Source organism: Delphinapterus leucas, unplaced genomic scaffold, assembly GCF_059928025.1.
Source record: "Delphinapterus leucas isolate spDelLeu-1000000601 "Yukka" unplaced genomic scaffold, BTC_Dleu_Yukka2 spDelLeu_asBTCV2_sq25, whole genome shotgun sequence".
NCBI lineage: Eukaryota > Metazoa > Chordata > Mammalia > Artiodactyla > Monodontidae > Delphinapterus > Delphinapterus leucas.
Window position 1 is genome coordinate 7,706,599 of NW_028322234.1, and position 20,035 is coordinate 7,726,633.

At 60.7% G+C, this 20,035-nt stretch overlaps 3 protein-coding genes across 10 annotated transcripts; 2 read left to right on the forward strand and 1 right to left on the reverse strand.

The window, feature by feature from the left end:
• Nucleotides 1-176: 176 nt before the first annotated feature.
• On the forward strand, nt 177-2,655 carry UBA52 (ubiquitin A-52 residue ribosomal protein fusion product 1). Of its 2 annotated transcripts, none has more exons than XM_030762302.2 (5): nt 177-269; nt 1,167-1,280; nt 1,544-1,630; nt 2,277-2,379; nt 2,465-2,655. In XM_030762302.2, the coding sequence occupies exons 2-5, from the start codon at nt 1,178-1,180 to the stop codon at nt 2,556-2,558; spliced, it is 387 nt and encodes a 128-aa protein (XP_030618162.1). In that variant the 5' UTR covers nt 177-269; nt 1,167-1,177; the 3' UTR covers nt 2,559-2,655. The 2 variants fall into 2 exon arrangements, with proteins under 2 accessions (XP_030618162.1, XP_089761430.1); XM_089905304.1 differs by having other exon boundaries at nt 196-269; nt 1,170-1,280.
• Nucleotides 2,656-2,773: 118 nt separating this feature from the next.
• On the forward strand, nt 2,774-6,905 carry REX1BD (required for excision 1-B domain containing). Of its 7 annotated transcripts, none has more exons than XR_002642653.3 (5): nt 2,774-4,301; nt 4,396-4,478; nt 4,759-4,987; nt 5,977-6,126; nt 6,680-6,905. XR_002642653.3 is itself a non-coding variant. In XM_022558440.3 (5 exons), exons 1-5 carry the CDS (start codon nt 4,252-4,254, stop codon nt 6,750-6,752), a joined length of 534 nt encoding a protein of 177 aa, XP_022414148.1. In that variant the 5' UTR covers nt 2,774-4,251; the 3' UTR covers nt 6,753-6,905. The 7 variants fall into 7 exon arrangements, 6 of the variants coding, with proteins under 6 accessions (XP_022414148.1, XP_022414146.1, XP_022414147.1 ...); XM_022558440.3 differs by having other exon boundaries at nt 4,737-4,987; nt 5,977-6,053; XM_022558438.3 differs by having other exon boundaries at nt 5,977-6,053.
• A 274-nt stretch (nt 6,906-7,179) lies between these two features.
• CRLF1 (cytokine receptor like factor 1) lies at nt 7,180-17,701 on the reverse strand. Its single transcript, XM_089905305.1, has 9 exons — nt 17,478-17,701; nt 12,563-12,844; nt 12,098-12,227; nt 11,761-11,930; nt 10,585-10,742; nt 10,282-10,450; nt 8,175-8,362; nt 8,019-8,066; nt 7,180-7,501 (listed from the first exon to the last, which is right to left on the reverse strand). The coding sequence occupies exons 1-9, from the start codon at nt 17,587-17,589 to the stop codon at nt 7,481-7,483; spliced, it is 1,278 nt and encodes a 425-aa protein (XP_089761431.1). The 5' UTR covers nt 17,590-17,701; the 3' UTR covers nt 7,180-7,480.
• Nucleotides 17,702-20,035: the final 2,334 nt, after the last annotated feature.

A 20,035-nucleotide genomic window follows, 5' to 3' on the forward strand; every position in this document is an offset into this window, starting at 1 on the left:
CTGGAAACAGTGAGCAGAAACACCAGGAAAGGTGCGGCATTATTCCTACGTGACGCGACGGGCGGAGCTCGCACCCCGAGGCAGGTGGGCACCAGCCGCTCACAGGCGCCCCGGCTTCGTGCACCCGCACGCAACATAGGGGCGGGGCGGGGCGCGGCGCGGATTGTGACGCAGGCGCGCAGCGTGCTCGGTGCGCAGGCGCCCTCGGCGGCGAATCGGCGGTTTCCGGTTCAACCGCCCTCTTTCTCGTCAACGAGACGACGGAGCAGGTAGGTGATGGCCCGGCCAGGGTTGGGCGGTAGCCTGCGGGGGCCCAGGCAGCGGAGAGGGCGGCCTGGAATCCGTCTAGGCGAGCTAGGCCCTGTGGGGCGGCTTAGCAAGGCACACTGGGCCGGGTTCCGAGCCCGAACTGGGCCCCGGCCGGCCTTTGGAAGAGGAGCCTGCCCGCTCCGCCGGCCCCAGCTATCTGACGAGGCTTTGGGGCGAGGATGTGTCCTTCGGGGCAGATCCGATTTAATGGGGAGGAGTATTAACTGTAACTTTGTCTCGTGGCAGACACTCTGCCAGTCCATTTAAAAATATTAAGCCTTTGAGTTGGGTCTCTCTCCTTTTCTACATCTGTAAGTAGAGTTTGGTAGTAGCAGCCGTTTTCTAGACTTGGAAAGTGAAAAAACGGAAATACCTGTGTAAACAAGTATCAGGCACGTGGTTGGCAGTTGTTACTTATGGATTGGATCAAAGGCAGGAAATGTGGTCTGAGGATTAGGGCGTAACCCAGAAGGAAGCCAAAGTTTTGGGTGTCTGAGCTTGGAATTAGGAGAAGGGACTGTAGGGAGGAAAGCTTGTGTGTTGGGGGGCTGCTACTAAGATGGGATTCCTACCCCGGCTGCAGGAAGACTGGGGGCTGGCGGAGGAGAGGAAGGATGGGACCTCCAGACCGTTCTTGGCAAGGTGGTGCCGTAGACCTGTACTTTTCGTTCCATCTTTAAAGACGAAGCTGCTGGCTTGCAGGGTGGAAGGAAACAGGCACTGGGGCAGGCCTGCATTTGAAGTCGATGCCGGCACAGGGCTGTCAGGAACTAAGGCTGGCCAGCCTGTGAGCTCGGGCTGCTCAAACCTTCAGTGCTCACTACTCCATCCGGCCATTCTCCCCCCTGTCTCCCCAGCAGACGCAGAGATGCAGATCTTTGTGAAGACCTTGACGGGCAAGACCATCACTCTAGAGGTCGAGCCCAGTGACACCATTGAGAATGTCAAAGCTAAAATCCAAGACAAGGAGGGTGAGTTGGGTTGGGGCTGGGTGCTCCGCAAAATGGGGGCCCTTCAGCCCTGAGGATCTGCTGTCCCTTGTGGAATGGGTGCTTGGACAGATCTCAGCCATGCCAGTGCTTCCCCTGTGTGATCTTGGGAAGGCAGCTTGTCCTCTCTACCTCATTTTCCCTTTTGACAGTTGGGTGATCCTGGCACAGCCCTGTGGAGGGAGGGGAGATCTGCTGATAGTATTCTTCCCAGAGCTTTAGTAACTGAAGTGCTCTCTTCTTAGGCATTCCACCTGACCAGCAGCGTCTGATTTTCGCGGGCAAACAGCTGGAGGATGGCCGCACTCTGTCAGACTATAATATCCAGAAAGGTATGGGGGTGGGGTGGCTAGACAGGACCTCAGTGAGGCCTAGGACCCAGGATGGGTAGCTGACAGCCTCTTCAGCACCGGGAGGGGGCTGTAGAGGAGTATTGTTCTTAAGGTGAGGATCACATAGGGCTAGGGAGTATTGCTTTGTAAGGTACTGTTTCCATCGCTGGAAAGCATCTCAGGATCTCCACCAGGATTTCCAAATGGTGATGGTTTCTCATGTTCTTATTCACTTTTTTTCTTTAATTCTTGTGTTTCTCAATGTGGTTACTGTAAAGAAAATCGGCACCACTTTTTGCAGCAAAAGACTTAAATGTCTTACCTAGGAAAATAAAAGGTCGTCCTTGCACCACTTAGAAATTGCCTTGCCCTTGGGGAAACCCAGATGGACACCACTGTTGATGTATATTTATATTAGTCTCAGACTCCCCGAGGACTGGTGGGAAATGACAACGTGGAGGTTCTGTGGGGTGGGCTGGGCTGGTGTGTCCATCTACACATAGAACACGCAACGGATTCCGATGTGTCCCTGTCACACATGAGAAGCTCTGGTCTGCAGGGCACTGGAGGCTGCCCTGCACCTGTGGGACTGAGGTGGTGAGCCTAGGCTCAGTCACTGTCTCTCTCTGCCCTTCGTTTCCTATAGAGTCCACCCTGCACCTGGTGCTTCGTCTGCGAGGTGGCATCATCGAGCCTTCCCTTCGCCAGCTCGCTCAGAAATACAACTGCGACAAGATGATCTGCCGCAAGTATGTACTCTTCAGATTGGGGGTGTGGGCTGGCCCTGGTGGGGGTCGGGATGTGCCCTCACCACTCGCTCGTGTCCTCGCACAGGTGTTACGCTCGCCTGCACCCCCGTGCTGTCAACTGCCGCAAGAAGAAGTGCGGCCACACCAACAACCTGCGCCCCAAGAAGAAGGTCAAATAAGGCCCCTCCACCGGCTTCTTCTTTGCCCGCAGGGTGGCCTCCTGCCTAAGCCCCATGGCCCTGGGGCCTCAGTAAAGTTTCCCTTTCGTTGACTGGAGCAGTAACTGGTGTCCATATGGTTGGTCTGTCCAGTGGGGAGGTGGCCGAGGTGCGGGCATCTCCCTTAGGGAGTTCCTGTCACTCAGTTCTTCATAGCTCTTGGGGGTCCTCTCTCCTGGGTTCCAGTTGTCTTACCAGTAAAGTGGGCCATGGTCTCTGCCCTTCATGTCTAAAGTTGTCATAACCACAGCACAGGCAAGTCTCACTCCTGGCCCTCTGCCACATAGCCTAAGTGAGCCCGACCATCTGGATTTTGTCATCTGTAATATGGGAATAAAGACCTCAGCCTAGGGACTGGTGGGACCTGGTCAGGCACATTAACAACCCTCACATCTGGGGCCTGGAGGTGTTCGGGTGTAGGTGGATGGCGGGGTAGGAAGGAACACCCCACCTAGCGTAAAATACCTGTTCTCAATTTTGACTGACCTTTAGGAGCTCCTGGGTCCCACCCAAGACTGATGTCTGCCAGGTGAGGGCTGGTAGTGCCCTGACAACACCATGTTTCTGCTTGTCTTGGGGTGATTGGGGCTTCCTGTAGGTGACAACCCAGGCCTAGACAGTGATGCTTGAGAACAGCTGAGACCTGGAGTGCCAGCTAAAGGCTGTCACTTCAGGCCTCAGTTGAGTTTCATTTTTGTCAGTTGCCCCCTCCTCCCTAAGGCCAGGCCACCACCATCTTTCTGGTCTACCCTGTGTCCACTCCTGGAGGAGGAAGGGAGGAGGAAGCTTCCTGAAGCTCAAACTAGGCAGTTTTATGTCCAGGTCCCAGGCCTTCTCTGTACTTAATAGGAACCCTCCCACCCCCCACCCTTGACCTCAGGCCTGCACCAGACTCCCACCTCAGGGCCTTTTGCACAGGCCCCCCTCTTCAAAGCAGTTCACACAGAACCTGTGGGTGCCAGTGACTTGAATTCTCCAGTGTCAGAACCTGAGTTCAAATCCCACTCTTGTCACAACCTTGTGGCATTAGATGATGGCTATCAGCTATCACTTCTTGGATTCAATTTTCTTTATATTAGTGGGGATGGGATGTGAGGAAGTGAAGTCGGGTTTTGTTTTTTTTTCTCTGTACGCGGGCCTCTCACTGTTGTGGCCTCTCCCGTTGCGGAGCACAGGCTCGGCAGCCATGGCTCACGGGCCCAGCCGCTCCGCGGCATGTGGGATCTTCCCGGACCGGGGCACGAACCCGTGTCCCCCGCATCGGCAGGCGGACTCTCAACCACTGCGCCACCAGGGAAGCCCTGAAGTCGGGTTTTGACATAGCTGCATAGAAACAAGCCGAAGGACAGCCTTGCTGTATACAGAACCGTACATTTAAGGTCGAAAACGTTAAGGCAGGCGCCGGTCGGGAACAAGCACAGGGGTGGAGGTGGGTGGAGGGTGTCAGGCCTGAGAAGCCCCCAGTCTTCGCTCCCCATTTTTCCCCCGGGGTCTCCAGGTTAGCTGGCCGCCACAAGCTGGCTCCAGAGGCCTCCGGGCCTGCAGGGGGCGCCAGGCGCAGCGGAGCAACCTGCTCCAGGGTGGGACCAGAGCTGCGCAGTCATGATCATCACTGAGGCCGCGGCAGAGTCTGCTGTCCCCGCGGTGCCCGGTGATGCGGAAACCACTGGAGCCCCGGAGCGCGAGCAGCTGGTGTGGCCCTGGGTGAGCTCGAGCCCGAGCGGGAACAGGCGCGGGGCGGGCGGTGCAGGCGCGGGGGCGCCGGCTTCATACCCTAGCCGTGCCCCTCGCCCCGTAGAAAGATGCCGCGATACGGGCGCTGGTGCAGCGCATCCACCAGTTGCAGGCTGAGCGCGCGCAGGCCTTCCGCCGGCTGGAGGAGTAAGTGAGGGCATAGGGGAGGGGAGGGGTCAGCCCACAGCCCGCTCCGGGGATGAGCGTGCCTTGGGGGAGGAACTGGGTCCCCACAGGGCCGCGGTGTCAGAGGTGGGGCGGGATTTGCGGGGAGACCAGATCGCTCCCTTCCGCGTGCGCAGGGGTGGGCCCGTCTCGGGTTACCCTGCGGGAGTCAGAACGTCCTCCACACTCTGGGGTTTAGGGGACACTTGGAGGGCTTTCAGGTGGTCGATGCGGGTGCAGGGCCTGAGAGCCGGGGCCGTAGCCTCAGGATCCCCGCCTGCCGCAGAGGCCACCGACAGTACCTGAGCAACGGCCCGCCCTACGACTTTCCGCGCTACCGGAGCACAGTGCACGAGGTGACCCAGGCCTTCGCCGCCGCCTCGCAGGAGGTGCTGGCGGTGGAGGCCGAGCTAGCCGGACCCCGAGCGCAGCCGCTGCTCGCGAGCCACGTGCGCAGGCTGCAGCAGCTGGAGGAGACGCGCCTGGCCACGGTTAGGTCCCGCCCCCCTCCATGTATCCCCCTACTCCTCGGCTTGTCTCTCGGGCCTTGGCCCACTGTGCACCCCTTGGGGGAGGGGCCAGATTCCGTCCCCTCGAACCCCGCCCCTGGCGCCCCAGCACCCCCTCTTCCTGCCCCACCTCAGTCATCCACTAAGTTCACTCGAGAGTCTCAGGGTTAGCCCCCTCCTGTCCGCCCCCACTTTTCATCCAGATCTTTAGTCCCAGGACACGCCCACTCTATCCCAGAGCCCGCCCCTACAATGCTCCTACCCCGCCCTGGCCTGTCCCAACGCCCCAGGCCAGGTACTCAACCCCCTGCTGATTGGGGGCCTTGGATTTCCAGGCCAGGTCCCCTTCCGGGTACACCCTCGATCCCAGCCTAGGTTCTGGGCCTGTTCCTCCCGCAAGGGATCCAAGGCCCAGCCTACTCTGCCTCTACAGCCAATCCTGACCAAGATACACTACCATTCCCAGGCCAACTCCACGCGAAGCCACGCCCACATCACACTCTACGCTGGAATTCCCAGGCCACGCTGCTTTAGAGACCCAATCCCAGTCGAGGTTTTTGGCCTACTTCCCACCCTGGGATTGTAACTCCCTGGCAGGTCCCTGAGACTCCGCCTACTTCACAACCCTCACAACCCAACCACCCCACCCCACCCCCGCCCCCGCCCACCTATCCCTGCCTGAGATTTCACCACTGTTCCCCTTCCCCGCCTACATGAGGCCATGACCATGTTGCGCTCTGCACTGATTCTAGGGCCCGCCCACTCGGCCCCTCTCCTCAGGAGCCCCCCTAAACCTAATCCTAGATTCCTCCTGCGCGAAGTACCGCCCCTTGAGACCCGCACCTGCTGTGGCCCCATCCTTGCGCTGCCTTTCCCGGTGCTTCAGTGTCTCTTCTTCCCTACTATGTGGGAGGGCAGGGGGTGGCCTCTGCCAGTTGTGACATCCTCCTTGCCGCCTATTCCCCAACCAGGTGGCCCTGCTGCAGCTGATGGGGACACCAGAGCTGACTGGGCAGGACAACCTGCAGATGCACCAGCTGAAGATGAAGTGAGCACCGCCTCCCAGTGGGCTGACCATGCTAGATTTGCACATGCACCCTTGGGCACCCACCCCCAGCCAGGTGCGCCCCAGGGCTGGCAAGGGCAGATCTGCACACGACCCTTAGGGTGCGCACGCCAGAGTACTCACTTGGTGACTCCTAGATGTACTACACACATTCCCCCAGCGCACAGGCTATGCAGTTTCACACTAGACTCGCTGTGCATTCCCAGGACACAGCTGCGCACCTCATACACACCAATCCTGCTCACATGGCTCAACTCCGAGCTTGGACATGGTCGCCCAGGCCCCACCAGGCACACGCCTGCACATTCCTTCCTTTGGCCCCCCAAGCGCACACGTGTGCACACCCACTAGACATGTGCCACAGTCACTCTGCACACCTTCCTGATGGCACACACCCACCCAAGATGGCCTTTTCTCTTGCCACTCGGGACCCGTGGGACCACCCATCCTCCCAGGCACCTAAATGGTCCTTCTGGCTGCTAGCGCTGCCTGGAGGTTTGGCAGCAGGCAAGAGGGCCCGGGGCTGGCTACAGCCCCTTCGGAGCTGCGCAGCGGCGGCTAATTCGCCCCATCTGGGTTTTATTTATAGTTCCCTTCCACTCTTGTAGGGTAATTAAAACCATGGAAGCGATCAGCGAGGTTCTCCAGGATCTCAGGTTTGATGCAGAATCTGCCGAGTGATGGTGGCTCCCCAGGGACAAGCCAAAGGAGATGGGAAATGGGAAATACAGCGCTCTGCCCTGACTGCCAGCTGGCTGGGGTCATGCCCCACCGGACCACTGACCCTCTTCAAGTTCGCCTCACCTCTCATAATAAAGAACATAAAGAACCTTTCGTCTGCAGCTGCTCCACTGTCTCTCTGCGCTGCGGTGGGATCCCACAAAGCCAGGGATGGCAGGTGCAAGATTCCCCCACTCCATGAGTGTAAAAACTCTGGTGTTTTGAATCACACTCTCCAAGGAGTTTGGAACCAGATATTTCAGATCATGGAGAGAGTCAGAAATTCTGGGAGGTCAAGATTCCCATCCCAAAGGGTCATCAGGATTCCTCGTCAGCCCCCACCCTAGGCCACTCTAGCCCCAAACTCACCTTCACAGTCAGGGCACCTAAATAGTTTGTTTATTTAAAAAGACTCTTTGGAGTGGTCCTGGGTAGGGGGGGAGTAATGACCCTTTTTCACCCCCAGCCCTGGCAGGCGTTCTGGGAAGCTCAGCCCCCCTCACACACATTCCCCCCACTGGGGTGCACCTCACGTGGAGGCCAGAGCTGTTGTGGCCCTCGGAGCTCAGAGTGCTCACCCCAGCTGCTGCCGAGAGGGCTGGGGCACCCTGAGGTGAGGGTACAGAGGTGGCCCCCAGTCTGGGGGTGGCCCCTGGGTCTCCATGCAGCAGGGAGGGCAGCCCCAGCCTCTAGAGCTTATCTGGCAGGACCTGCAGGCAGAGGGGAAGCCAGGCTTAGCAAGGAGCCTGGGAGGGGCCAGGAGCACAGAGCAAATGAGGAGGCCCCAGTTCAGGTCCTGGTTCCACCACTTTCAGCTGGGTGACCTTGGGTAGGCTATTGCCCCTCTCTAGGCACCGGTTTTCCCATCTGAAAAGTAATATCTATTCCATGGGGTGTCCTGCAGGTAATGTGCTTGACACAGGGCCGGTATGCAGTAGGCGCTCATATAATGCTACCGGGTGGCTATGTGCATTCATCCCTGAGGATGACATTCCCCTCTGGACTTTTTAAAGGGGTCTGGATGCTCTTACTAGACTAAGGGCTACAGGGGCAGGCACACAGTAGGTGTTAACGTAAATGCTGATAAGAGAAACGTAAATGCTGGTAAGAGATGGAGGAAGGGATTGCACCTCAGTAACTAGGGCTGAGGGTGGAGGGCCCGTGGCCTACGGCCACCAGGAGGGGCCCTTGTCTCCCTGCCTGCCCACCCACCTGGGCCCCCCTTACCTCTCGCCGCGCCCCGTCTGCCCGAGGACAGGATCCCCTCGTCCTGTGCTTGGAAGGAAGGAGGCAGTGTCTGAGGGCTGAGGACCTACCTCCCCAGCCCGTTTACCCCCCTGGCCCCACCCCTCCACCTCTCGCCCGGGCGTCCCTCCTTCCTACCTGGTTGCGGGTCTTATGTGACTTCTGCATCCAGGCTCGCCACTGGTCATAGAGGCGGAAGCTGAGGTTCGAGCAGTACGCGTGCTTCTTGAGCCAGCCCAGAAACTGCTTGAGCTCGCGCCGCACCGGCCCCGAGCTCGGCTCGCCGCCCCGCGGCTCGCACGCCCCGCCGCCCGGGCCCGGGCGCTCTAATGGAGGCGGAGAGGCAGCGTCAGGGCGCGCCCGGCAGAGGGCGCGCGCGGGCAGGAGAGGGATGTTCCCTTAGGGCACCTCCCTCCCTGTTTCTATGGGACCCGATCCTCCCCACGGCCCAGCCCTGCACTGCAGCCCAGCTGCGCCCCCAAGGAGATAGGGGGCAGGGGAAGGAAGGGGCTCCTCCTCCACATCCCCTCTAGGAACCCGATTCCCGTGGCCTGAGCCAGGTGTGAGTGGAAGGGGGCGGGGGGGGGAGGAGAGAGAGGCCAGGGCCAAAGGGATGAGAAGCAGACAGAGCAGGGGGCAGAGGAAGGAAGAGAGAGACGCTGATGAGAAAGAGCTGGAGAGAGAGAGACAGAGACTGAGCGATGGAGGCAAGGAGAGACAGATAGAGGGAGAGAGAAAGCAATGAGAGACAGCCAAGGAGATGCAGAGGCTCGAGAGATGGAGAGCCAGAGCAGGGAGGGACAGAGACACTGGGGGTGTAGGGACGCAGAAACCAAGAAAGGCAGAAAGATAGAAACAGGGAAAGAGAGTGAGTGACAGAGAGATGAAGGGAGACAGAGAATTCGAGGTGGCTCTGAGGGGGAGGGGCAAGCCCCCAGGACAGGCCTGAGAGTACAGCCCGTTGGATGGGGAGTGGGCCAGGAGGGCCAGGTGGGAGGCCGGCCTGTCGGTCCAGTCGCTGGCCGCAGCCAGCCCTGAGCAGGCTGGTGGATAAGGACATTGGCCTCACGTCATAAATAACGCCGGGGACCCGCTGACAGGCCCTGGCACAGCCCCGGCCCCCACCGCCCCTGCCGGCTTCCCCTGGCCTCCCCAGCCTCCCCAGCGGACACAGCCGCCTGCTGGCTCACGTGCAAGAATCACAGGTGCTGGGCACGAGCAGGGGCCAAGGCTCAGGCCCCTCCCAGCTGTGCTAGTTCCCGCCCACCGCCGAACCTGGAGGGGCCCGGGATGGGGTCTGGGGAACTGGCTGGAGCCCTGCTCTGCCACTCCCTGACTCTGGGATCCTCTCTGGGCCTTGGTTTCCCCATCACCCCAGGAGCATGAGCCAGGACTTCAAGGGAACTGAGTTCAGATCCCTGTGTGACCTTGGGGCCTTGGTGTCCTCATCTCAGAAAAGGGGCCCTCCCTTAGGTGAAACCACTGGGGGAGCAGGGGATGGGAGTCTCAGTAACTATCACTTGCAAACGCTTGGGTGGCAGCCGCCACGAGAGCACTTTCCATGGGTTATCTCTCATCTAACCCTCACAGTAGCTTGAGGCAGGCATGATTATCATCCCCACTTTCCAGATAGGGAAGCTGAGGCCAGACGTACCAAATAAGATTTCATACCATTTCACAAAGGAGAGAAGGGAGGTCCATGGGTTTAGATACCTCCCCCCGCCCCCCGCCGCCGACCGCAAAGGGAATCAGACCCAGCCCCTGATCATCCCATCCCGCTACCTTTAACAGAAGGGGAAATCAAAGCCGGTCATAGGGAGAGTTGGCAGCCCATCGTCTTAGAAGCAGGGGTCTCCAACTCACTTGCCCTTAGGGGCTGGAGAAGGGGTACATGTGGGTGAAACAGGCCAGGTGGGGATGGCGCAACTGAAAGAGTAAGGGCCCTGACTTAAGGGGCAGCCTCTGCTGATGGGGGCTGTGGAGTAACTCTGGCTGCGTCCTATTACATTTTCTAGACAATTTTTCTAGGGAATCTAGGATATTTGTGTTCTAACTTATTGTTTTTAAAAGTCTGCCAGTAGGTCAAACTTTTTTTTTCCAAATGACAGGCCAAGAAAATAGATCCAAGGGCCACAATTGGCCCTCGGGGCCAAGAGTTTGAGACCTCTGCTCTCTTGAAGGAAACAGAGGCCCAGACTGGTTTGGGGCTGGTCCCAGGACCACCCAGCCCTGTTGGGGTGCTCACCACTTCGGGGGGTGGAGGCAGCCGTGGGGTGGCTCCATTCGCTCCAGATCCCTGCCTTCTTGGAGCCGTAGATGCCAAAGGGGTTGCAGCGCACTTGCACGAAGTAGACGGTGCCTGGCTTAAGGCCCGCCAGGCGGCAGGAGGTCTGGTTGCTCACGTCGTCCACCACCTGGGCAGAAAGGGCAGGGTCAGAGGTCGTCCACCACCTGGGCGGCAAGGGCAGGGTCAGAGGCAGGGGCAGCTTGGGGTGGGGAGGGGCGAGAGGAGGAGGGAGGAGGGGAACTGGGGGGTGGGTGCGGGCACCTTCCAATCCACGCTGTCCTCCACTCGATAGCGGATCTGGTACTTGGCTTGGAAGAGGAAGTCCTTGAGGGCAGGCGGTGAAACCCAGCGCACGCTCAGCTGGTCCTCCAGGCCCCCTACGCGGCTCACGTGCACTTCTGGCGGGGGGTCGGTGGTCACTAGGGGGGCGGGGCGGGGCTTAGTCACCGGGCTCTCTTTGGACCTGGCTGGTCCCTGTCTGAGTCCAAATACCAGGGAACGTGGCTTAGATGGCACCTGCCTCCGTTCTCCCCTCTCCCCGCTTCAGGACGGGTGGATTACATTAGATAATATTCAGGAAACACTCAGCACCTAGAAGCACTCAATTAATGTTAGCTGTTATCACCATTATTATCTGTGACAGGAGAAACATAATCCTATCTTCAGGGAACTATGTAAAAAGCAGACACTGCCTGCATGATGATATTATTATTATTATGCCCAGGAGACCAAGGAGCCCTCGGGCTGCCAGACTCCTGGGAAGCTCCCCCGACCCCCCCACTGCCCACCTCCTGCTCTTTCCAACTTCACAAAGGTCCTCAACGTGACGGCTTTGCTCGGTGCAAAGGGACAACTGAGGCTTAGAACATGCCCACTGCAGCTTCAGGACTTAAGGAAGCAAAGTGGGAAGCAGGAGGACGGAGTCACTGCAACACTTCCGAGGAATCTTCTGGGAGCCCTTTGGGCAGCAGGGAGGGCTGGCCTCTTCCCCTGAGGCCTTGGTGAGGGGCCGAAAGGGTTAAGGCACAGGCCTGCTTGGGGCTGAGAAACACCCTAATTAGATTAGGCCCAATTCTGCTCGCAGATCATCCATTTCCTGCCTCCCGCCTGCACGCCCCCCCCCAGCTACAGGCTGCTGCTTCCTGGGGCGCCTCCAGACCTGGGCGCCCCCCTCCCGGCTCCCCGGGGGGCCCCCCTCAGCACACCTGGGCTGCCGAGGGGGAGGCAGCCAGGCCAGGTGTTCTCCACAGAGTAGGGGTATCCTGGCCGCTTCAGGGGGCTGGGGACGGACGGGTGGATGCCTAGCTTCTCCCACCCAACCAGCAGCGCAGACCTCAGCTGAGCTGCAGTGTGGCTGGGCTGGTGGGGGCCGAGGGGGAGGGGGTGGATCCCAGGTGGGCCAGGCTGGCCCTGCGGGGTGGGGGGGGTAGGGCTCACCCACATCCAGGATGTCCAGTGTCAGCACATCAGAGCGGGCCGAGCCCAGCCGGTTGGTGGCCTCCACCCAGATCTCATAGGGTGTGAAGAGAGCCAGGTCCTTGGGGATGTGGCAAGAGTGAGGTCCCACCGTGTGGTATTCCTCACATGTGTTGTCCTGCCCATACCACCTGCAGAGGCGGGAGGGGAGGAGGACACGTGAGGGTCCCTTTGGGCCCCCAAACCTCCCCCCAGCAGCCCCGGAGTGCAGAGAGGACACCAGAGCTCCGAGAGGGAAGGCGTGGCCAAGGCCACACAGCCAGGTCGGAACACATGTCACCCGAGGGCCAGCACCGACCTCAGCTTGTACTTGAGGGAGTAGTTGGTGTGGAGGAAGGTTTCCCCGCGGGCCCCCGGCGTCCAGCGGCATGTCAGGTCCTTCATGTTCTTGGACCAGCAGCTAATGTTGAAGGGTTTCTCTGGGGGAACTGCGGAAGGGGGGTGCAGGGGCTGAGGGTCTGGATGGGCCGTGGACAGGTGGAAGGGGGAGTTGCTGGCTGCCAGCTGGGGCCCCCACCTTGGAGTGGAAGGAGGATGGACAGAGCAGATGTTGGCAGGACCACCTGCATGGCTCTCTTGAGGATGGTCTTGTGGGGGGGTGGTCTCCAGGTTCTCATTCCCACCCTAGTGGCCTGTACCGCTCAACTCATGCCAGTATACCCATTGTTCAGCCCCAGACCAGAGGACCCATGATTCATGCCCCTCTCCAGAGGGAGATGTTGCCCCCAAGAGCTACCCCTAGGTGTCCTGGGGGCCCACTTACGGCCAACATAGAGGCAGGAGCCGGCAAGGATGCTGCCGTCACGGGCATGGCACACGAGGTTGTCCCCCGACTGCTGCCTGGATCCGTTGAGGTTGGCCAGGGCAAGGGCTAGAGTGGAGGCGTTGAGCATTCGGGACAGCTCAGGGGGCAGGCGGTGCCCGTTGAGGGTCCAGTAGAGGCCCTCGGCGGTGGCCCCTGGTGGGTCCCCGTGCACTGAGCACGTGGCCTGCAGGGAGGAGCCGATGAGGAGCGTGGGGTCCTGGGGACTGATCACAGCCGTGTCTGGGGTCAGAGAGGAGCACCTGTCAGGCCTGGGATGGGGCTGCCCTGAGCATCCCCCACCATCCTAGGTCCTCCAAGACTCACGGTAGTCCTGCAACGGAGCTTTATATGATTGTCCCCATTTTACAGAGAAGGAAACTGAGGCTCTATTAGGTCAAGTGACAAACCCAAGGTTGGTGGTAAAGCCAAGATTCAGCCTCGGGACTGTCTGATTCCACAACTCAGGTCCTCCCAAAGCACTTCCTCACTGACTTGCTCAGGGCTTTCTGAGTGGTTACAAACCTCGCTCAGATCCAAGTACCTCTTGCTTTGCACATACTTCTGACAACGACCACACTCTGCTTTTTTTTTTTTTTCCATTTTATTTTTGACAGTTAGAAGTAACAGATTGTGTGTTCTTTCTCTTCTACCCCCAGAACCTCACACATGTGTCTCTGTGGGGAGGAAGGCACTTCTAAAAAGGGGTCCCCTGACCCCTACTAGAATCCTGCTCATTTTATGGATGAAAAAAATAACAAGGCTCTGAGAGATCGAGTCCTTTGCCTAAGGTCACCAAATAGAAGAAGGGCACACTATTTAAACCTATATTTGTCAGTCTCTGCACTGCCACTGGAATTGAAAGTGACCATGGCAAGCTCTAGGCTCCCCACCCCCATCCAAAGGGACTTGCCATCATCATGCTTTCCCTCGATTCAGTTTTCCTAATCTGCAAAATGGGAACAAGTAAAATCACGGTCCTCGGGGCCATTGGGAAGATCAGATGGGAAGTGACTTCCTCAACTGGGTTGTGTGTGAATTGGGTGCTGGGCACAGGGGCCTCTGGGATGCCGTGGTTGATGCCTTTCCTCCTGCCTTCCACTGGAGAAGCCTTCTAGTCCAAAGATTAGAGCTTAAAAGAGAGCTGTTTTTATCCAAGGGGAAACCAAGGCACAGAAGAGGGGGAGGGGATGCACAGTTCAAGCCCCTGATGCCCCTCTGAGTCTCAGTCTCCCCACCTGGGAAGTAGGCATCATGGTATCAGCCACATGAGATTGTTTGAGAAGAGTGAAAATATTGTCTTAAGGACAACCCTGTGGGATCTTTAAGCCAGGCTGAGCTGGGTTCGAATGCCCCCAGGTCACTCTGGAGGTTAACCCAGTTCTTTTACTTCTCTGAGACTCTGGGAAGGGGCCCCTCCCTCCACCAAGAGTGGTGGTGAGGACTCATTCACTCATTTGTTCATTCATTCATTCAAGGAGCACCTACAGTGTGCCAGGACCTGAGGGCACAATGGTGAACAAGATACCCAAAATTCATGCCCTTTTGGGCCTTGAATCCAAGGGAGCAGTAGGAAAAAGAACAAATAAATGTCTAGGAGAACAAGTAAGGGAGAAAATAAAGCACGAATCAGTGGTGGCAGCTAAATGGCCCAAGAGGCCTGTCTAGGGAGGTGGCATTTGAGCTGAGATGTGAATAAAGTGAAAGAAGTAGCCATGAAAATATACAAAAGAGAGTGTCTAGGCAGTGGGAGCGGCAAGTGCAAAGATACTGGGGGGGCAGGGGTGGTAGGAAATGAGGTCTGGGAGGTTAGCAGGGGGCCAGACCTGCAGGGAGGAGTTATTCCAGGGTTCTGAGCAAGGGAGGGATTTATATTTTAAAAGGATCACTGGGCAGCTGTAAGAAGGGACTGCAGGGGGGCAGAGAGGCAGGGGCAGCCCAGCTTCCCTGGCAGCCAAGGACAGGGTGATCCTGGTTTCCCTGGGAGGCCCCTAAATGCCAGCGGCTGCCCTGTGCTGGCTCTCACTGCCCCAAATGGGCGAGATGGGGTGGACACAGTTCCCGGGGCCAGCCCTGACGATTTTCCGGGGCAAACTTGGCTTGAGGGCCATGTCTTGCTGGAGCCTGGGATCGCAGTTGCGTTTGGGGCTTGGCCCAGGGCTCGCCGGAGGTCCCAGCGTCCGTGCGAAGGAGCCGGCTGTGCCGGCCAGAGCCGAGGAGGCGGGGGCGGCTGGGGGGCGGGGGGCCAGGGGGCCGCCCTGGAGGTCCCAGGCAGCCAGCCGCCCGCTAATTCGGAATTCCTTCAGCATGAACTCGGGCGTGCCAGCGTCTCTGCCCCGGCCCACCCACCGCTTCCTGCCTGGGCCCCCCCCCCCCCCAGCAGGGTGGGAGGCACGGCCAGGCCTGCCCGGACCCCAGGCCCATTCTCAAACCTCCAGGGGTGGGTCACGGCCCTCCTGTCCCCCACTCACCCCCACGGCCAGTCCAAGAAGGGGGCTCTCAGGGGGGTCCTGGCTGGCTGTGGCACTGCCCCTCTGCCACACCAGCCTGGCCTGGGCTGGTGTGGCCTGCCTGCCAGCAGCTGCAGCTGCCCTCCCCGGGCTGGGCGGGGGACAGGGCAAGAGGGCAAGGCCAGGCGGGCCTGGACAGGCCAGTCCCGCACCCCAAGCTCCAGCAGGAAAGGTCACAGGGAGACCTTCTCCTCCTGGGATGTGGGTGCCCATCTCGGCTGGGGCACCTGGGCAATTGGCTTCCCCTCCCCTGTTCTCAGTTTCCTCCTCCGTAAAATGGGAGGAAAATACGTTCTACCTGCTGGGGAGATGAATGAGATGAGCTCACCACGTCCAGAGGGCCCAGCACACTGCAGTGCCTAGCAACTGTTGGGATTAGGGCCCCTCCCAGCTCTGGGGTCCCTGGCTGGCTGGTGCACTCCCTCCAGGCCTCCCCCAAACAATGGGCCAAGGCATTTGGGACCAGGATGCACACATTCCAGCCCAGGCAAAGCAGCTGGGGACAGCCCACTGAGGTTGGGAGGGCCCTTGGCCTGGTTTGGGGGGCTTCCTAGAAGGCTCCCTTAAGCAGATCCCTGGGCTAGGCTTTTGGACAACCCCCCTCCCCTGCTCCCTGCCTCCCCGCCTTTCCCGCAGAGCTGGGGCCTTTAAAAGTTTTTTCTCTCCCCCTTCCCAATCTGGAGCCACTGCCGTTATTAAAAAGGAACACCATGTGTTTTAAAAGGGAAAAGTGTGAGATTCTCTGCAAACAAGGCAGGAGGGTGGCCTCCACCCGGGGTCCCCATGGGGGTCCCCATCTCCTGTCCCGCTGGTACCTGCAGACGCTTTACGACCCACCCGCCTGCTGGTCAGGTGCTAAGACACACCACACCGTAAGTAGAAACATATTGCCGAGGTGTGAGAATCTTTAATTTCTTCCCCCTTAAAGGAAAAAACACACGCACAACAATCCTTCCACCACCACCACCTTTGCCTGCTGCTCTGCTGGCTGGGAAACAAAGCCTGCCACTAAAGGTGGCATTCACAGGTGCTGCCCACTGCCTGGCAGGAACCCCACTGCTATCAGGAACCCCAGAAGGGCCTGGGACAGCCCCTCACCTGCCCAGGAGCGTTGGGCATGTTAGGCTTTCAGCAAGTGCCTCCAGGACACCGGACCCTGCTCTTTCTGAAAGAGCACCGCAGGGAGCCTGCAAACAGCTCTGTGCAGTGTAGGCCCACCTGGGGTGCAGTGTCTGCCGACCCGGGTCGACTTGTGTGCCTGGATGGGGTGCGTGGAGTGACCGCGAACATCCAGGGCAGGTTGTGCCTGCGTGCGTGCCCTGTGTTGCCTCTCCCTCGGAAAGAGTGTGACCATGAATGTGTGTGTGTCAGGGATGGAATGTGTGTGTGCGCCCCGATGGTGTGCGAATGTGCATCTGGGATGCAGTGTGTGCACATCTGAGGGCGAGGGTGACGGGCCACAAGCCAGTGTGAGTCTTTGTGTGTCTCTGGGTGTGTCCCAGAGTGGGTCTGGATGTGGAGACCGTGTCCTGGCGGGGGTGTGCATTGGGTGGGGGACCGGAGAGTACCGGAGGCCAGGCGCTCCCAGCAGGGCGGGGGTCTCGGCCTGCGGGGGCTGTGGGCTCCCGGTGGCTGCTCCCCCCCACAACGGCTGGGCCTGCGGTGCCCGGACTCGCTGGGTCCCGCTCCCTCTCACTCTCACCCACTCTCTCACAAAGATTTCTCTCGCTAGAGTCTCCTAGCCCGGCGCAGCGTGGCCGGGAACAGTTCTGAGCGCCGCCAGTGGAGAGGACTCCATGGACCCCCGCGCGCGGGGTCCCGCAGGGGGAGGGCGGCGGCGCCGGCCCGCGGAGAGGCGCGTCCCCGGGGACCCCGGGCCGCGCGCCAGGCGGCCAGAGCGGCCCCCTCCCGCCCCGCCTTCCTCACGGGGCTCATCCCTCCACCCGGGGGGGCCCCGCTCAGGGCCGGCACCCAGCGCGCCTACCGCGTGCGCCGCCGCCCAAGAGCGGTGAACCGCGGTCCCCGCGTCTCCGAGTCAGCAGACGCTATCGCGTGCGCCCACCGCGTCCTGGAGTGCAGAGGGTCCCAGGCCGCGCGGCCCCTCGACCCCCCTGGGCCGACTCGGGCGTCCTCCAGAGGAGAGCCCAGGTAAAAAGGCCTCGGCAGCGGAAGCCGGACCCTCGGGCCAGGGAACTTCGGCGCCGTGCGCCCCACAGGTGAGGATGCCCCGAGGGCCGCGCCGGGGGCGCCTTCCTTTGTTCCCGGGCCGTCCAGGTGGCGCCCGCGCCCCCTCCCCCCGCGGCTGCCCCCGGGGCGCACGCTCTCGGCCCAGGCGAGAAGAGGGGAGCACGGCGCCGGCTACTCACCGGCTCCTGATCCCGCTTGCGGCGCCCCGAGGACGCAGAGCAGCAGTAGGGGCAGCAGCGGCGGCGGGCGCCGCGCGGATTGGGCGGCGGGGCCCGGGCGGCCGGCGGGCATGGGGCCGGCGCTGCCGGGGGCGCGCGGCGGGCGGCGGCTGCAGCGGCGGCGGCGAGGGACTCGGGGCGCAGGCGGGGCGCGGGCCAAGTAGCCCGCACGTCGCTGGGCGCGGGCGCGGAGGCCAGAGCAAGTCTGAGCAACCGAATTGACAAGGCGCTAATGCGCCGCTGGCCCCGCCCGGCCCCGCCCCCGGCCCGGCCCCCGGGGGGGGGGCGAGCGGCGGGCCCCGCACCGGCCTCCCCGCCGCCCGCCAGCCCGCGGGCACCGCGGGCCCCACCCGTCCGGCCTCCGCCCCGCCGCGCACCGCACGCGCCCTTTCCCGCGGCCCCAAACCCCCCACTCTACCCTTACCGACCTGGGACCTCCCTTTCCAACCCCGCGAGCTCCAGGCTCCCTACCCCGAATCTGGGACCTGGAGCCCCCAGTCGGGTTTCCATACCCTCGCCCACTTCCCTGCACCCTGCTCTCAGCCATGTGCTCCTTCGGCGTCCCCTGAGGCCCCCAGCCCTCGCCCGCTCCTCCCCCCCCATCCTCTGTCTCGGCCCCCACCCGAACTCTGGCCCCGCCCCCCACTGAGCGGTCCCTGAGCCCCGCCTGCTCCCATCTCCAGCCCCCCTTCCTCCCCTGGGGCCTAAAAGTCGCCCTCCCTCCCGCCTCACGCCATCGGCGCGCGGGTCCCACCGGTTTTGGCCCAGCGCTCCCCCTCCCACTTCATCCCGCCTCTTCTGGTCCTCCAGCGCGCGAAGCCTCGGCCCCAGGCTTTGCTGGAGGGAAGACGGAGAAAAAGCCGCAAGGCACAGCGTCCCTGGACCTTACCCTGGCTCAGCTGTCCCCCTCGAGCGGGACCGAGCTGAGGTTCTTTGGGGGCACCCGGGGGCCTCAGTAGGGAGTTCCCGCGTGGGGAGGCTGGGAGAAATGGGCCCCCGTGGGAAAGGGGACGGGGGCTTGCGCGGGTCCCGTATGCGGGGCAGGACAGATTCCCAGGAGGAGAGCGGTAAGGAGGCGCCCCCCGACTCGCTGACACCCCCCCCACCGAAAAATCCGCTCAGCGGCCCGCGGGTGGGGTGCGCCACGCAGTGACTAATCGCTCGGGCGGCCGCCGCTCGCCGACTCCAGGTAACGCCGGCTGCCCCGAGCGACGCATAGTTTGTCTTCCTTTTTTTTGCGTAGGGATCCTTCTCCGTGTTATTATTTTTGGCCACTGCTTGGGTTTCGGGACCCCTCCAGGCCCGGGCGCATCACCCCCCTCCTCTTGGTCCCCACCCGATTCGGGCGCCCACGATAAAAGGGCTCCTGACCTCCAAGGCCACGGTGGAGGGGGAGCCTGAAATGAGAGTTCCGGGGCCGCCTTCAGCCCGGCTGTTAGAGTCGCAGCCCTGCCCCCAGCCGCGTGCCCTCAGAGGGGAAGGGCTCTAACTCCCCTTTCCAGGGGTTCCCTTAGAGATCTGGACCCTCCGTCTTGGTCCCTAACCAGCTAAGCAGGTAAAAGTGTCTGAGTAGGGCTCAGGAGTTCCCATCTCGCTTGCTCACGGCTGCCCTCCACCCCTGCTACTTGGGTCCCCAACTCAGACCTCAGACTGTCAGAAAAGAGGATTAAAGGATGGAGTCCGGGGTGCGCCCCTCTAGTCCCCCATTCTGGACGCTGGATGGGCTTGTGAAGGAGAGAGTAAAGCCCTGGCATACTGCACTGTCGTTTACTGGGGCACACCAGGCCTCTCTGCCTCAGTTTCCTCCTCAGCACAGTGGGTGACTCCTAGCCAGCCTAAGGGTTTCTGTGGGAAGCTGCAACGTAGCAGAAGGCTCCACGGTCTAAACACTTAGCATAGTGTCTGGCACCAGGGGCACATTCTTTTGGAGCCTCAGTTTGTCACTTCTGAAAAATGGGGCCATAGTCCCACCTGCCAGGTGGTCCAGAGAGTTAAGTGGAGGTGGCAGTTCTTGGCTGGAATTGTGTTTCCAGGATATATACCACCCCCTCCCCCACAACCTCTGTCCTGCAACGTTTGACTCCCTCCTGGAGGACTTCAGGCTTCTGGAGCAAAATCTTGATTATTTTCCTCCCCAGTCTCTGCTCCTCCCCAGTCATTCCCCAGTCTCGGGAAAAGGCTCCCCCATCCACCCAGATGCTCGGGCCAGAGACCTGGAGGTGCGCGTGACAACTCTCTCCTTCGCTCATCCCCTACGTCCAATCCATCAGCAAATCCTGTTGGCTGATTCCAAAACACATCCCCATTCTGAGATTCGGACCCCTTTCCTCCACCCCATCCGGCTCCAGGCCCCACCATCTCCGTCTGGGATGCCGCCCAGCCTCCTCCTAGGCTTCCCGGGTAAATCCCCTTGCCCTTGTCTGTACAGCAGGCAGAAGGAGCTTTTTCTTTCTTTCTTTCTTTCTTTCTTTTTTTTTGCGGTACGCGGGCCTCTCACTGTTGTGGTCTCTCCTGTTGCG

Excerpts from the sequence above, each read along its gene's own strand:
- UBA52 (XM_030762302.2), top strand. The coding sequence starts at position 1,178 with ATGCAGATCTTTGTGAAGACCTTGACGGGCAAGACCATCACTCTAGAG. Across the intron at positions 1,281-1,543 it reads TAAAATCCAAGACAAGGAGG|GCATTCCACCTGACCAGCAG; the intron begins GTGAGTTGGGTT and ends CTCTCTTCTTAG. Across the intron at positions 2,380-2,464 it reads GACAAGATGATCTGCCGCAA|GTGTTACGCTCGCCTGCACC; the intron begins GTATGTACTCTT and ends GTCCTCGCACAG.
- REX1BD (XM_022558438.3), top strand. The coding sequence starts at position 4,200 with ATGATCATCACTGAGGCCGCGGCAGAGTCTGCTGTCCCCGCGGTGCCC. Across the intron at positions 4,479-4,758 it reads GCCTTCCGCCGGCTGGAGGA|CCTCAGGATCCCCGCCTGCC; the intron begins GTAAGTGAGGGC and ends CCGGGGCCGTAG. Across the intron at positions 4,988-5,976 it reads AGGAGACGCGCCTGGCCACG|GTGGCCCTGCTGCAGCTGAT; the intron begins GTTAGGTCCCGC and ends TTCCCCAACCAG.
- CRLF1 (XM_089905305.1), bottom strand. The coding sequence starts at position 17,589 with ATGCCCGCCGGCCGCCCGGGCCCCGCCGCCCAATCCGCGCGGCGCCCG. Across the intron at positions 11,931-12,097 it reads TCCCTCAAGTACAAGCTGAG|GTGGTATGGGCAGGACAACA; the intron begins GTCGGTGCTGGC and ends CCGCCTCTGCAG. Across the intron at positions 7,502-8,018 it reads CAGACGGGGCGCGGCGAGAG|GTCCTGCCAGATAAGCTCTA; the intron begins GTAAGGGGGGCC and ends CTCTGCCTGCAG.